The sequence below is a fragment of the Onychomys torridus genome, chromosome 1, assembly GCF_903995425.1.
Source record: "Onychomys torridus chromosome 1, mOncTor1.1, whole genome shotgun sequence".
NCBI lineage: Eukaryota > Metazoa > Chordata > Mammalia > Rodentia > Cricetidae > Onychomys > Onychomys torridus.
In genome coordinates, this window is record NC_050443.1 from 66,487,276 (window position 1) to 66,504,260 (window position 16,985).

General features: G+C 38.1%; 1 protein-coding gene across 1 annotated transcript in view; it reads right to left on the minus strand.

The window, feature by feature from the left end:
- Nucleotides 1-12,919, minus strand: part of Folh1b (folate hydrolase 1B) — a 59,846-nt gene extending 46,927 nt beyond the window's left edge. The window contains exons 1-4 of the mRNA XM_036186051.1: nt 12,712-12,919; nt 10,217-10,325; nt 8,666-8,852; nt 1,907-2,008 (exon numbers count right to left, since the gene is read on the minus strand). Of these exons, the coding sequence (XP_036041944.1) occupies nt 1,907-2,008; nt 8,666-8,852; nt 10,217-10,325; nt 12,712-12,832 (519 nt within the window). The 5' untranslated portion in view covers nt 12,833-12,919. The remainder of the gene's footprint in view (nt 1-1,906; nt 2,009-8,665; nt 8,853-10,216; nt 10,326-12,711) is intronic.
- Nucleotides 12,920-16,985: the final 4,066 nt, after the last annotated feature.

The following is a 16,985-nucleotide window of genomic DNA, read 5'->3' on the forward strand; positions in this document are numbered from 1 at the left end:
AACAGTATGGCTGTGGCAGGCTTCTTGTTATCTACTTCTTCTATCTTAAATTAACCCATTTTTGTTAGTCTATACTTTGTCACATGGCTTGTGGCTTACCAGTGTCTTTATATGTTGCTTTTCATGGCAGCGGCTGGCAGTGTCTCTCCCCAACCTTCTACTTCCCAGAATTCTCTTCTCTCTTGTCCCACCTATACTTCCTGCCTGGCCACTGGCCAATCAGAACTTTATTTACACAGAATGATATCCACAGCAGAAGATTTGTCTGAACTTATGTCTGTGTACCATGTGTGTGTGCCTGGTGTGTGAGGAAGAAAGAAGAGGCCTTTGAAAAACTTCGTACTGGAGTTTCAGACATTTGTGAACCACGTGTGGGTGCTGAGAATTGAACCCAGGTCCTCTGGAAGAGCAGCCAGTGTTCTTAACTACTGAGTAATCTCTCCAGTCCCTCTTCCACTTATAAAGCAAGGGTCAGCAGCCTCCTCTTGAGGACTCAATCCCCAGTACCACTTAACAAGCCATAGCCACACCATCAAATCAAATCATATGTAGGAATACAGTAAAAAAAATGCAATTCACAGTAGGCATGCCAGTGCACTGATGACCATAGAAAGGAGAAAAGGTAAAGACAGAACGCATTAAGAGATTAAAATATAATAAAGGAAATACAATAACAAAGAACTGAAATATAAAAGGAAACAAGAGGAATGGAAAAAGAACAAGACAGCCAGATTTTTAAAGAGAAATTACTCAAGAAAGAGCAAGAGAAAAGAAAGGGATTAAAAAATAAAGACTAAAAATGAGAAATAAAATCTGGGAACACTGCGGAACAAAAAGAGAGACTGAAACAGAAATCAGACATTTTTTTCCTTTTAGCTGAGATACTTCAGTTGGATCAGAGAGGACTCTTTCCTGCTCTCTCTGTCCTCACCTAACTAGTTGGTGTTGTGTTGGTGCTGAGGGCTGCTGGGCTGGTCCAGGAGTCAGTGGTGCATGGTAGAGGCACAGCTCCCCAGTCTCCCCAGCAGACCAAGTTTGAGTACCTTCAATCTTTTAGAGAACTTGGCATTTGGCTCAGCCAAATCCAGGGTTTTTTGCTTTAAAACAGAAAAGAATGGAATAAGCCACAGATGGGTTCACAATAGAATGGACAAGTGGGAGGTGAGGGAGCTGGAAGGTGGACCTGATTGGAGGAAATTGGTCCCTAGGACCCTGCGAAATGTATATATCCTGAGGCTCTTCTTTTTCCTGTCTTCTGTTTACCATTCATCATGATGGCTCTACTGAAACATGTCTTTTTACTATGATGCCCTACCTTACCATGGGCCTTGAGCAAAAGAGACAAGCAACCATGGGCCCAGACCTCTGAAACTACAAATCAAAATAAATCCTCCATCTTTTCAGTTGCTTATCTTATGCATTTTAATTTTGGCATAGTAATGAAGAAGCACATGCAGGCATGCACACATACACACATACACACACACACATACACACACACACACACACACACACACACACACACACACACACACCAGAGCAAGGATTGCCTCTATGGTATGTGAAATTGAGAAGAAGCTTAAGGGAATTTTCTGAACTAATGGCAACACTATATACATCAATAGGGTTTTGATTACGCAGAAGTATGTATATCTCAAAAGTCAAAAATACATGTTTGCAATCTAATTTCAGCAAATTTTATTGTTAAAAGCACCTTGAATAACAACAACAGCAAAACATTAATATTTCTTTTTCTTATTAAGGTAGCCTACTTTGTTAAGTGGGGAAAAGAAATAAATTTGAGTTATATAGAAACCCCTTTTTATTACAGTTTAATTATTGCCTAACTGAATAAGGAAATAGGACTTCTGCTCATCATTTGTATTGTGCTGTGCTACATTGTTACCTCTGGCATCCCTGGTGGAGAGAAGGCACTGAAAGGTGGCACTACATCTGAGATGTTCTCATATCCAGGGGGTGGTGGTTCAGATAATGACGTGTTGAAAATCTAGAGAAACAAATGAGATAATCAAGAGTAAATCAGTTAACGTTTATCACAAGCAAGCAAGAAAAATGCATCCATTTCTTGGGTCAGTAATCGCACTGGTTATACACAGGTGCTCCATAGTAGGAGAGAAGAGACTCTACCTATTAGGGGTCTTAGAAGAGCCCACAAGCACCAGCTTCCATTTAAGGAGAAAATGTCCACAGGCATCTTTGTAAATCCTCAAATAGAACTATACCCTTGCATAGTAAAGGTGGTCATTATTATAATGCTGGAACAATTTAAATATCAAATTTACTTTAACAAAAAGGTCACATAGTTGAGAGATGTACCCTCAATAGTACTCAGATCCACTAAAAAAAAAAAATTGTACTTGAAAGAAGAAAAAACGCTTAGGACAGACACCACTCTGAGTAAAGGGGACTGCTAGTTCAAGAACCCTCTTCACCATTGCTATGAATCTTAGCTGGGGACAACCTTGTGAGTTCCTGGCATTTTTCCTACCTTCTTATCTCTCCCCGTTCCCTTAATGGTACACTCTGTCAAGATATCTCTTTCATTGCTCTCCCTCCCTATCTCCTCCCAAACTCGGCCATCTGGGGCCCTCATGTTCCCACCTCTCACCCCTCCCCTTCTATTCCTCCCTCTCAGTTTGACCAGGAGATCTTAACCTTTCCCCTTCCTGGGGTGATCCATGTGTGTCCTTTTTAGTGACCTCCTCTTTACTGCACTCAGATTGGTGTCTACCCTAACTGTCATCATAGAACCTATATCCAGTGACTGAAGGAAGCAAATGCAGAGACCCACAAACAAGAACTTGGCCAAGATCCTGGAGTTCGGTTGAAGAGAGGGAGGAAGGATTATAAGAACAAGGAGGGTCAGATTCATGATGGGAAAAACCACAGAAATAGCTGACCCAAGCTAATGGGAGCTCATGGACTCTGGACTGGCAGCTGGGGAGCCTGCATGGGACCAAACTAGGCCCTCTGAATGTGGGTGAAAGTTGCATGGCTTGATGTGCTTGTGGGTCTCCTGAAAATGGGACCAGGACTTACCCCGGGTACACAAACTGGCTTTTTAAACCCCATTCCCTATGGTGCAGTGCCTTATTCAGCTTTGATACAGGAGGGAGAGGCTAGATCTATCACCAACATGGTATAACAGCCTTGTTGACTACCCAAGGGGAACCTTACTCTCTATAAGGAGGAGATGGTGGTGAGATGGGGGTAGTGGGGGAAGCAGGAGAAGAGCGGGGAGAGGGAACGGGTTGGTATATAAAAAGAAAGAAAATCTTTTTAAATAAAAAATTATATAAAAATAAAAAACAAAAAATATGCAGGAAAAAAGGAATAAAAAACCCTAAACAAAATATTTATCTGTTCATCTAAATTAAATCAGAAAAGCAAGGACTATTAAGAACCTCCCAAAATAGCAAACAAATAAAAACAGATGTCAAACAGGAATTCTGAGAGGTAACACTAAAATCTGCTTTATAGGTTTGGATACTGAATATCCCTCAATGTCTGCATGTTAAAGGATTGGTTGCCAGGCTGGCATTATCAGGAGGAAGTGCAGACTCCATGAGATAGGGCCTTGTGGGTGATCTCTCAGTGAAGGTATGACCCTAAAGGCTTTGCTACATCCTAGCATCTGCCTCATTCTTTTCTTTCTTGTTGTGACATTAGTAGTTTATGCTACCACTCCCTTCACCATTGGCCACTGCCTCATTAGAGGTCCAAAGTAATGGAACCCTTTGATTATAGACTGGAAATGCCAAAATAAAATAAGCTTTAATAAGTTAATTAATACAAGTAATGAAAGCTGACTAGAATAGAACAGTTCATTTTTGTCTCTGTTGCTCTTATCAAAGTATAAGGGCCTATAAAGAGAGCATAGACATTAATACAGTCCTGACTATGCTTCAGGAAATAGAGTCTTACAGGATAATCCTGCATAAGTTGGGCTCCAATGAACAATATATTTTCGAGTTATGGATTAATTAGATATATGTTGGTTCCACAGAAAGTCATGGTTCAAGGCCTCAAAGGATCTATGTTTTCCCACTCACTACTTAGATAGTAGAAAATACTTCTAGGTGAGGAACTTATTTTAGAGTAGTGTCCAGTTGATGGTGCTGCCTGAGTCCCAGGAGAAATTGTCCAAATGTCATTATCCTTTAATTTAGACATTTAAAAGTCCTAAAAGAAGTCATAAGGAAGAACTCAGAACCCAAATAAAAATCACTGAACACACAAAAAGTCCTTTGGGAAGTCGTAGACATAAGAGAACAGAGAATAAACTACATGTCTAGTACTTATTCTATAGATGATGTTAGTTTGAAATTTTCATGAGAAATGTCTTTAAAAGAACATGCAACGTGTCCTCACACAGAGACACATACCTGAAATCTCAGTGTGAGGATACCCAGGCAGGCAGAGTGAAAACTCAAGGCTAACCTGGGCTACACACCAGAAAGTATCAAAAAACAGAGACAAAACTTAAAAGAGGCAAAGCTAGCAAGCTATAGAAATTAATAAGTTTGGGAGGCAGACCTATAAGCATAATTTATCTTGGTATAAAAATTAAAAACAAAATATATTAAGAGATTATAGGGACAACAAGTGGAGGTTCAGGGCACCTACAAAGTTCTTAAAGAGGAATGACAGAAATGCTGCAAAAGAACTAAATTTGAAACAATATGCTAAAATTGATAAAGTATTATATGAGATTAAGGATGTCCACTAAGTTTTGTCTGTTTTACAATAGATGTATGCCCTGTCTATCAGAGTATAATTTCAATGTTCATTTTAGTACTTAGCTATCATATTAATCTTCACATGATTAATAAAGACAGAAAGAAGTAGTATTAAGGAGAGATTTCACCCAAATATTGACACAAACTACTAAATCAATATGAAAGATGAAGTCCCTAAACTAACAAGTATGCATTTTTGCCAAAGAAACAGAACACTTATGCAAATTGACACATACTAATTTCTAATGGAAATCTTAGTTGGATGTTTATTGCTGTGATAAAACACTATGCCAAAAGCAACTTGGTAAGAAAAAAATTTCTCTTGGTTTACAGTCCATCACTGAAGTCGGGGCTGGAACTCAAGGCAGGAACCTCAAAGAAGGTTCTGAAGCAGAAGCCGAGGAGGAAGAACTCTATTTAATGACTTATTCCTCATGACTTTCTCAGCCTGCTTTCTAATAAAACTAGGTCCACCAGCCCAGGGATGGCATTCCCACAGTGAGGTGGGCCCTATCACATCAATCACTAATTAAGACAGTACCTCAGCGACTTGTATGCAGGCCAATCCTATGGAAACATTTTCTCAATTAACATTCCCGCTTCCAGATATGTTTCTATTTGTGTCAAGTGGGCAAAAAACAATCAACACAATTCTTTACCTATAAACCATATTACCTAATCAAAATGTGTGTGTGTGTGTGTGTGTGTGTGTGTGTGTGTGTGTGTGTGTGTGTGTGTGTGTGTGTGTGTGTGTGTGTGTGTTTGAAACCATATTAAACCTGACAATGAGAACAGACATAAAAATTCTAAACACTCATAGTAATGTATATCTGCAATCCCAGCAAGTGGATTGCAAATTCTAGGCTAGCTTGGGCTAGCAAGATGATGTCTTAAAGAATGAACAAACAAATAAGAAAATAATTTAAGAAGAAAAATTTGACATCAGTCATTACTGAAATATCTCTTATCCAAACTTGTGAGAATTAGTTGACGCAGTTATGAGAGACTGCCTCACCTCACAATTTATTAAAGACTGGATATCAGTAAATTGAGCATTTTTCAGAAGATGCTACAAGGAATAGCAAAGTCAATACAAAGACAGCAATAAAAGAAACCTAAAGTAAGGGTACAATCAATAAACCATGAAGTTAAGTTACAAAACACTGCTAAAGACAAAGTTTAGTATTGGGATACATTAGCAAAAATGACATACCTCTGACAAAATCAATAAGGACAAAATAGCAAAATCAATATTAGATATGTCTTCAGATATTATACAAATTTTAAGATGTGGGAATATGTGAAGAATAATGGAGGCGAAAAACTTGGGATTTAGACAACGTGGAAAGATGCATCTTCTTTTTATTTCATTATTTTAAGTTTGTATCTCATTGTAGTGCTGTGTCAATGAAAAAAATCTGTTAACCAGCCCATAAATATATCAACAGTAAGATGTAATATTCTTATTATACCACACTTCTGCAATATTATTATTTATTTTGAGACAAAAAGTTTCAATATGTAATCCAAGCTGGCCTAGAATTCATAAGGTAGCCCACCCTAGCCTTGAATCTTGTGATTTTCTTCCTTACTTAGGTTCCCTAATGCTGAGATTAGGTCAGAGACAGACACTATCAAAACTAAATAAAAATGTGACTTAAAAAATGAAAATTGATATAGAGAATACATATTTTAAAATATAGCAGTATTATGGCAATTAAAATTATACTAGCTGTTTTAGTTCTTCCACACAATAAATGTGTCAACACAAACTAGTTTTCACTGAGCTTGAAATATTAAAGAATAATATAGTTTTTGAATATATAACTTTTCAAAAAATTTATTAATTAAATTTTCTCATTTATTTTACATCCTGATCACTCTTCCCCTCCCTCCTCTCCTCTGGTCCTCTCCTCTCCTGCCTTCCCTCTATCCCTACCACCATCCACTTCTCCATCTCCATTCAGAAAGGGGCAGGCCTCCCATGGGAGTCAACAAAACACATCATGTTGAGGCACTACCATGCTCCTGCCCCTGCATCAAGGCTGGTCAAGGTAACCCAACATGGGGAATAGGTTTTCAAAAGCCAGCTTAAATGCCAGGAACAGTTCCTGATCCCACTGCTAGGAGCCCCACAAACAGACCAAGCTAAACAACTGTCACCTACAACATGCAGAGGACCTAGGTTGGTCCCATGTAGGCTACTTTGCTATGGGCCCAGAGTCCTTGAGCTTCCAGGAGTTCAGGTCAGCTATTTCTGTGGGTTTCCCCATCATAATCTTGACCGTCCCCCCTCCTTTGCTCATATAATACCTCCACCCTTTCTTCAACTGGACTTTCAGAGCTTGGCCCAGTGCTTAGCTGTGGATTTCTGCATCTGCTTCCATCAGTTACTGAATGAAGGCTCCCTGATGACAATTAGGGTAGTCACCAATCTGATTACAGAAGTTGGCCAGTTCAGGTTCTCTCTCCACTATTGCTAAGAGACTTAGCTAAGCCTGTCTTTGTAGATTGCTGAGAATTTCTATGGGACCAGGTTTCTCCCTAACCCCACCCCACCCCCCAGGAGAGGGCATCAAGGCATCTCTTTTTTTACTTCCCTCACTCTGGGGGTGGAGGGGCATCAAGGCATCTCTTTCTTTACTTCCCTCACTCTATCCTGACCCCAACCTGCCCAACCAAATCCCTCATGTTCCCATTCGTTCTATCCCACCCCTGCCCCCAGTTTACCCAGGAGGTTTCTTCTATTTCATATTTTTTTATAATTTTAAGAAATGGGTAATAGTACTTGAACATTGGTGTTAGGCCAGAAGGATAAGCATGGGCCTGAATGAGCACAACCTCAACAGACACTGCATGACTGAAATAAAAGCAATGCAAGCATGCTACTTATGGAAAATAAGTGTTAAAAGAATCATCTCATAGTTTGAATAGTAATTGCCCTGAAAAGGGGAACAAGCAAGAAGCATGGTGCACTCTAGAACTATGTGATTAAAGTTAGAATTGTATCGTATCAGTGATTATAATATATGTATGTGTATACTTATATATGCTCATTACAAGAAAAGACTGATACATTGTTAGTAAGAGAAGTTAAATAACAATTTGAAAAGGTCAAATATGACAACATTTTAATTTGTAAATAGCTTGAAAAATGCTATTTATAACAGGAATTTCAGTTACAAGATGACTATCTGAAGCTATGTAGATTGTACTAGATATATTAGGTCTGCTGTGGAAAATGTATTGATAGCAATAAATGTTTTAGTTATACTTTATTGTTTTCATATTGAACATAGATATTCATCAGACCAACTTCAACTAACTGTATTATAATCTGTTTGGCAAATATACACCCTGACTTAAAAACATGATTATAAATTCTTTCCTGTAGATACATTATGCCTCCAAACTGTATTCCCTTCCAAAGGTCCAAGACAAGGTCTTAGCAAAAGCCTATGTACAGAGTCATTTGAGAAATCATCATTCAGTGCAGCTAGAGCTTTTAGTTAAGACCAGGTAGAAATAGAATATTTTAAACCAATACATTCTTGCTAGCTCAGACCCACACTGGTTCTCTAAATATCCTGGCAAACTCTAAATCTTTGCAATGTCTTTATGCTTTAAACTCATGAAAGTCTGTTTAGCTGGTCAGAATCTTAACCATATATTGCATTTGAAATTGGTGTATAATACTAAAAAATAGAAAGTAACTCTAATGAAGCATTCATTTTAAAAAGTATTCCCCAAATCACACTACATTCAAACACTCTAAGAAATGAACGGACATTGATAATGAGATTTTAAAAGCAAATCACAAATGTCAATAATAATGAATTTGATAAATATGTAGAGATGATACAAGATTGAGGTGGAGTGTTTCTTGTATTCTTTTTTTTTTTTACCTCATTTCCGTCTTCATCAATTATTGAGATGTAGTTGGGATGAGTCTTATTTGGGTAGGATAACAGCACATCATAATGGGACAACTCAACCGAATCCAGGCCAAATTCTTTCCACTGGGCATGAATTTGCTTTGCAAGCTCAAAATTGTGTTCTGTTCCTGCCAAGTGTGGTGTCCTTGTGAAATTACTGGTGAAGAAACATTGAAAATGTTTAAATATTAAAGGTTAGTTTGTCTTTATCTCCAATAAGCACCAAGACAAAACTACTTTTGTCATGCCTATAATGCAAATATAGTGGAGTGAATACAAGATGCAAAGATTTTTTTTTTTCATAAAGAAGTTTAAGCCCAAAGCCTCTCATTCAAAATGGCCTTTCTGAAACTGGGGAAGCAATGGTTTTCATAGCTTTTATCTCCATTGTAATTGATATAGGTATATATGTATATGCATACAGATACAAACTCAATCCATACATTAATATTTAATAGTCTTTTATATCAAATTACTTTGTATTCATTAGAAAATCCTTCAATCACTAGAGGAATTCCACATACTTTTGATACATACTATATTGATTTGTTGAAAACTATAAAGCATTATAAATGTTTCCATACACTAAATCTATATACATTCACATATTTTATTTTTAACTAATTATAAATTTAACTTTGTGACAACTTTTAACTTTTAGTTTCTTCATTGAGAATCAAACACAGGGCCTTGTATATGCTCAATGGCAGAGCTCTTGCCTAGAATGTGCATGGCACAATACTTTTAAAATTTACTCATTTATTTCTTTTGCTTTAAACTACTTCAGTAAGAATAGAATTTGTCTTTAAATTTTGAAAAATGCTGCTTTGCAATTTTATCCTTATCACAGCAGTATCTTTACCCTCATCCCACAGATATGAGAATAAAGGCTTAGGATGCTTCATTATTTACTCAGTTACTTTCCTGTCAATGAGCCCAGATGGAGTTTGAACTAATTTCTGTGTGATTTTAAAGTCAACCTTTTCTTGATTAAAACATACTATCTTTCTTTAAAGGATGAGTCAGCAAAGTAAGTTCTGCCGTTCATATCTGGCCATGATCTGTTTTTTTGTACAGTGCACAGGCAAAGAATAGCTTTACATTTTAAGTATGTGAGTAAAAATGATGGAATTTTGCAATACATCAACACATGAGAATCAAATTTTATTGCTCATGAGTATAATTTTATCAGAACTGGCACATGTAGTTTCCTCATACTTCCCATAGCTTCTTTCATGTTGCAGGAGCAAAATTAAGTAGTTGTAACAGATATTTGCTGGTTTGCAAAGTCTGGTCTTTGTACATTCAGTGTTTGCTAACTCCCACTTTGAAAGCTTTCTAATGACATGAAGTTAAAGGTGAAGCTGTAATCTTTCCTGTGTGGAAAGTAATACAAGATCCTCAATAAGTAAAACATCGTGAAAAGCCTATTTTTGTATATATCATGTTGTATCAAAACATCTGTACAGAACAATGTTTTTGCAATATACTGCCCATATTGACTTTTAAGCATAAGCTTACTATAAAAATGTTTTGATGTTCTCAGCCTTCAGTTCATGCAAAAATGCCTTCTTCATGCTAGGATGTTGAACAATATTAGTTGATTCACTGGAAGATTTTATAAACCACCCTGAAAAATACAAGCAAAGATATAAGTGAGATATGAACTTATGGCTGGATCTTGTTTTTATGTAAGACACAGTTATTTATCTTTTGTATTAGCTGGGACTTTGTTTTCTATCCCTGCTTGCTTCTATGGAGAAAAGAGCATATCAGTATTTTTTTTTTAATTGCAAAACAAGTACAACATATTTTAACCAAATTTCAATTATGTGCATTGCTGTTACTTCTCAGAAAAGTTTAATAAGGAAATTCAATTTGGTATTATTGTTTCAACTATTGGAGATAAAATGATTTGAAAATGTATCATTTTCTACATTAGCCTCTCTTGCCAATAATTGCTTGCTTCTTTGTAAGCTAGAATAAGCATTTAACAAATGATTATAATGAATTAATTATGAGTACAGTGACTAGAGAGATTGCTCAGCAGTTAGGAGTATGTACTGTCCTTGCAATGGACCCAAGTTTGATTGCCAGCACCAACATCTGGCAGTTCAGTTATCTGTAACTTAAGCTTCAGGGAAAGTAACGTCCTCTCCTGAATTCTATGGGCACTTGTTCTCACATCTCACACATGGACATTGCCACAGATTAAAACATACACAGATAATCAAAAAGAGAATTTTAACTATGACTATATGTCAAGTATATCAATTATCTTAAAGCATTAAAGAAAACTTGGACTTTTAGTCTGCTTTGAATTTGAAACTACAACAAAATGTACTGATATTTTTGTTTCCAAGTGAAACAGGCTTGAGAAATTGAAGTTTAGAAGCCTACAATGAACTATAATGTACCCAATAACTCTGTAAGAAATCCAATGCACAGAAAACCACAGACAGTTTGTAACCAGTTCCTTAGTCCCTGGCTGCATGAGTTTATTTTAATCTGAAAGGATAGGGCATCATTGCAGGTTTACAGAGTACCTAGCCTGGGAATACAGAAGGCTACCCAGCCAACCTTTATGGAACTTTTCCCATTTTTGATCACAGAGGCACAAATACAGAAGCACATAAATATGCACATTGAGACACATTTGGACAAAAAGGAATATATTATCCCTTCTGTATATAAAACTAAGGGAAGCCAGAGATGACTGTGAGATTAGAGAAGAACACCCTGATGATGACAGATTAGAACCAAAGTCTGAAAAAAATATACAGGAAGAAGATAGAGTCCTGTGGAGGAGACAGAACACTAAGACACTAACAAAATGAGTCACTGAGCCCTGAAACCAAGGATCACAGTGAGAACAACAAAGTAGAAACAATAAATTGCCATTAGAATATGCAGCCTTTTTGAATCCCATGCTAGCCTTTCCAAGCCTTGTTTCTCACTTTTAAACTGAAATAATGGAAACTCAATTTAAGTCGTCTTTCTGAGAAAATACCTCACTGAAGCCCCACAACAACCATAGGTGGTTACTGTTAGTTAAGATTGGAGGCTATGGACAAAGGCTACCCAACTGGTCTATAGCCTGTTTTTACAAATCCCGGAGAGGTGACTCAGAATTGAAAGCAAAGAAGGCCGACTTGGATGACATCTTAGACTGGCTTGTGTGTTAAAGTCAGTTAGGAAGAAGACCTGAACACTGCACCAGGAAAGTTCCGCGTGCTATTTCATATTCTATTATCTGTAAGTTACTCATATTAGCTTCATCATTAAAGATAGGGAAACTAAGCCTGAAAGAGACTCAGTAACTTTTCCGCAGTGAGAATTAGTGATAGAATTCCCGAATTCGTAAGTGTGCTAGCCTGTGCTGCTCATGTTTTCTCACAGTTGGGCATAATCTGCACTAAGACCTCCTGCTGAGAATGTGTTCAGAAAGTGCTGACCGTAATTAACATTCCCCAGAAGGTGCCTCTGTTACGTCCAAGGAAAAAAGTGAACAGAAAGAGACTCCTTTGACAGAGATGTACTGAACGCGGTGCTACCCCAGAATCTGCCCCAGGTCTGAGCTAGATGAAACCCCAAGCAGTCAAGAGCCACTCAATGGCAAGCTTGCTGATTGATCTGGATAGGCAGCCACTGGGATCTTTTCTGAGAAGTGTGGTGGCGTCTTGCAGGGTTTCAGTACCTCAAACCTAACTCTAGTTCCGTTTTTGTTTTGTTTTGTTTTGTTTTGTTTTTGTTTTCGTTTTTTAAATCTGACTTTATCTGTCCAGCTCAGTCCTAAAAAGCAGTTTATTCAAAACTCAATCCCTCACTGACGCCAGCAAATCACCGCTTAACTAACAGGGTTTGCTCCCGCCTTCCCCCACCCAAATCACGACATTCCAGGGGGACCCAGGACAGGATCGCCTCTGGTGCAGAAGCAGCTGCAGAGTGAAGAAGGGAAGAAAAAAGGGGGGTCGCCGAGTTGGGGTTCTGTGGTCTGCACCACAAATGCACCCTACCAAAGACGAAGCCAATGATGAAGATTCCGGAGAAAGCCAGCACCAGTGTTCCGACGCAGAGCCAGCGCTGGCGGCGTCCAGAGCCCACCACAGAGTCACTGTCCTGCAGCGGGTTCCACATCTCAAGCAACTCTGCTCTTCTTCGCCCTTCAAATCTCCTGTGGTCCCACAGCAGCGCCTCTGCTGGCCAAAATTTCCTCCTCCTAGTACCCTGGGAAAGAGAAGTGTTGCCAAGACTTTCTCCTCCCCCAGATCATTCTGGCTTATGCAACCAATTGTAGTTAGGCTAAGGAAATGTCTGCCTCCTAAAAAGAAAACCCAGCCTCTTTTAAGTGACGCTTGCTCTTTGAAACTTTACTGACAGGGGCTACATAGAGAGAAAAACAAAGATAATGTGCCAAATAGCACAGCCTGTATTTAGAAAAGTGTTATGGGCTCCTTATACTTGCTGAATGATCCCTATTAACCACAACAAACCTTGTTTGAAGGATGGGAGTGACTTCATCCTGAAGAGCCAACATTTATGCACATGCGTGCACACTTTTCTTTCCCTAATAGCTTCTCTTTCTACACGTCTATGTTAAATTATCTTCTTGATAAACTCTAACTCTCCTTTTTCCCCCCTCTGTAATACACACACTCACACACATGCCTTTTTGGATAGGTAGATAAGTTGAACTGTGACATGAACATCATCTTTCTTTTCATAGTGAAGGAGTAATAGATTCAGAAAGAAATATTGAATAATGAAAAAAATAGTTTTACTAACCCCTGGCCATCAGGTTTTAGAGAATTCTATGGAAGTTCCCATAAGATAAGGATTGTTTCTGGCAAGTACTTGGCAAACTATATGCATGCCTTTGAATCCACGTAAAATGTACACATACTCCATCCAAAGAATGTGCACTGAAACCTCAGAACTCCCTCAGCCCCACTGATCACATATACTATCATCCTTGAACAGTAATTTAGATTTCCCCGCTCCTAATAACAATCCTATTTAGACATTTTCTATCCAAGTATAGTCCCAATGTACCTAAATGTGTGGAATAGAACAGTGGAGGCATATGTAAAGCAAAATTATGTCCCATAATAACTTTTATAAAGAATACCATTTTGTAAATGGACACACATATGATTAAAATAAAATATATAGCAGGAAGAAACATATAGTAAAAAAAAAAATATGACATCATTAATCAGTCAAAATAGAGAACCACCCAAACTACATGTCCTCCCCACCTTCTTTTAGATTCCATAAAAGTGACCCTTGGGTACCCTCACACATATGGCTTGCTGTCATTCTTGACAGTATATCCCTATATAGTTGGTAATCTGAATAAAGTTATCTTGATTATATTGCAAACATGTGTGAGATCTTATTTTCAGTATTTTGGATAAGAGACAGGATCTGAAAATACCTGGCTCAGACACTGACCACCTATAACAAAAAATGCATTGATTTAATTCGTTGATTTCCATCTGTAGCACAAACAAACTGCCTGAGGCATTCCTTAATCCTTTATGGAGTTAGACCCTGGTAAACCTGTATCTTTGACTTTTACACAGAAAAGACTTTCAGGATAAGCCAGTATAGGGCAGAAGTTAGGTTCATTAAAGGGCATTTCTAATATATGTATATAAGAGAGTGAAGGATTTCTGGAAGAAGTTAACACATACCCCAGCAAGGGTGTGGCTTCTCTAAGAGAGTTGCAATTCCTTCTTCCCTATGCCATATATGCCAATTTTGGTTGTTTTTTAATGGGTTTTGAAGCTATAATCTTCAGAGTGTTGCTAACAAACCTAAATGATATAATAGAGCTGATTCTGTCATCCACCTGACAAAATTGTCATTGATAATTTTACATCATAGATCAGCAGGATGCAGGTATCTATAATATCTTCAACATAAACAAAGTTAATTATCTTGTTTGTGAGACTTCCAGAAAAATCACAGTGTGGAATGAGGCTATTCCCAAGATCATAAGCATTTAGGACTTAGCCTGGATCATTGCCACTCAATAGTAAATACTTACAAACTTCTTTATCAGAGAAATATCATCTCCACTGACAGCAACCTTCACAGCAAATGTTAATTGGGCAGTAACTCTCAGTTCTCAGCTGGTAAGAAACATTACCAAACTGCAGGATGAGCCTTCATTCTCTTCTTATCTTCCCATAATGCTTGCCAATGAGTATCCTGCCCATGAGGAGATAAAGCACCCTGTTATTTAGCAGAAAGACTTCATCTACTTATTTTATCTAGTCTGAAATCTAGTCTTATCACCAACAACCATACACTGGCAGGGAACTCACACATGTCCAAATCTTTATTGGTTCAGGTCTTTCTGAGTCGGGTTTTCTGACTGATGGGACTATAATGTTATACACAAAATACTAGTTTGTAGGTAATACGATCTCATTCTGGGTCTGCTTTGCACTGGGTACGTGGAAATGAAAAGGGAGTGATTATATTAGCTAACCAGTATTTGAGAGTGGGTAAATATACTCTAACTCTTCAGCTGAAATGATTTAAAAGTCTTTTTGAAATGGGGTCTCACTCTCACTGTGCAGCTCTGACTGGCCTGAAACTGACAGAGAACCACCTGCCTCTGCCTCCTGAACACTGAGATTAGAGGCATGTGCTGCTACATCTGGCCTTAAAATGATTTTTCTTCAATAAATCCTTGATTTAGACTTGTAACAGGACTTAGAAGACTTGAGGACATAACAGCATATGGTTGTCAGATTAATTCTCCAAAACTTCTGCTTTGTGTTTTTAATCTCCCAATGCAGAAAGCTTCTGTGGTTCCCACCCAGTTAACTATCAAATAAGTCTAAATTCTGAGACAACACACAAAGGCTATCTACACTTTAGACTCTTTCCAGCAGCTTTTCCATTAACTGCCATGTACTCATGAGCTATCTCCTTACTCTTAGTCATTAAATTCACTCACAGAACAGGAATAATAGGAGATTTTCTCTAATACTGGCATCAGAAGGGTTAGTATAGTGTTCTGGCCCCTAAAAATGAATTTGTGGATGGAGCATGCATCCTCCTCTTTCAAAACAAGATCATTAAAAAAAAAAAAAAAAAAAAAAAAAAAAAAAAACAACTACTTACCATCTGTTTGTTCAAGTCTTTTCAAATTCAACTTAACATATATATCCAGAAGTTGTCTTTGTTTAAAACCAATAAAGTACATTATGTTCACCAACCTTGAATGAAACCCATTGTTTTGAGAACAATGAAGACATACATTCCAAGCAACAAAATAAGAGATAGATACATGCAAATTCAAAGGGATGACATCAGTTGAAATGAAAATTAGGCTGTATAATCTTGGTACACACATTAGTTAAGTCAAAGTATTTTCCTCTGTGGGGTTCAGTTCTTGGGAAAAGAGGCATACTAACTCATACTAACTCATTGTGTCTTTTGTTTTGGTTTTTGGTTTTTGGTTTTTGGTTTTTTGAGACAGGGTTTCTCTGTATCTTTGGAGCCTGTCCTGGACTAGCTCTGTAGACCAGGCTGGCCTCAAACTCGAACTCAAGAGATCCACCTGACTCTGCCTCCCAAGTGCTGAGATTACAGGCGTGCACCATCACCACCTGGCCTAACTCACCATGTCTTATCTCTAATCTTCAAGAAAGAAATTTGCTTCTGAAAACAATTTAACTTAATAAAGAAAAATAAAAAATACTTTTATTCCAGAAAGGCATAGACTTTATTGTCATTTCTGATTAGAAAACTGGGGCATGGAGCCCTGAGTACTGAATTAGGGTGTTGCCCAGTTGTTGCTGGTAGAAGAAGGTGGCAGCAGGACCTTCAGCTGCTATGGGCACAGCCTTCTCAAGATGGTTGCCAAGTCCAGGCACTAGCTGGAGTCAGTAGCTATCAGTGGTGCCAGCTTGTGCCTTTTTGCATTGAGTATCCCTGAGTTAGGAAGGAAGAGGCAGTGGTTACCAGGAAAACCTGTGTGGGGACATGAGAAATAAGGACTCTGGCTCATTTGCCAAGAGATGAAGCATGTCCTTATCCTTCTAGAATATTCTGATAGAGGCCAGTGCTGGCCACTCATCTATCCCAGTCTTTAACCTTCTAAATGCCTTTGGGTGGCAGTGATCCTCATCTGGGCATTGGTCTTTGGGTTGTCTAGTTCTGGTCTTAAAGGTCTTGCATCCCATTCCCACATATCAGGAGTGGCCTCCCACATAGCAATTACAGTTGGATAGAAGTTGGTTCCAAAGTACCCTCCAACAGAGACCAACTT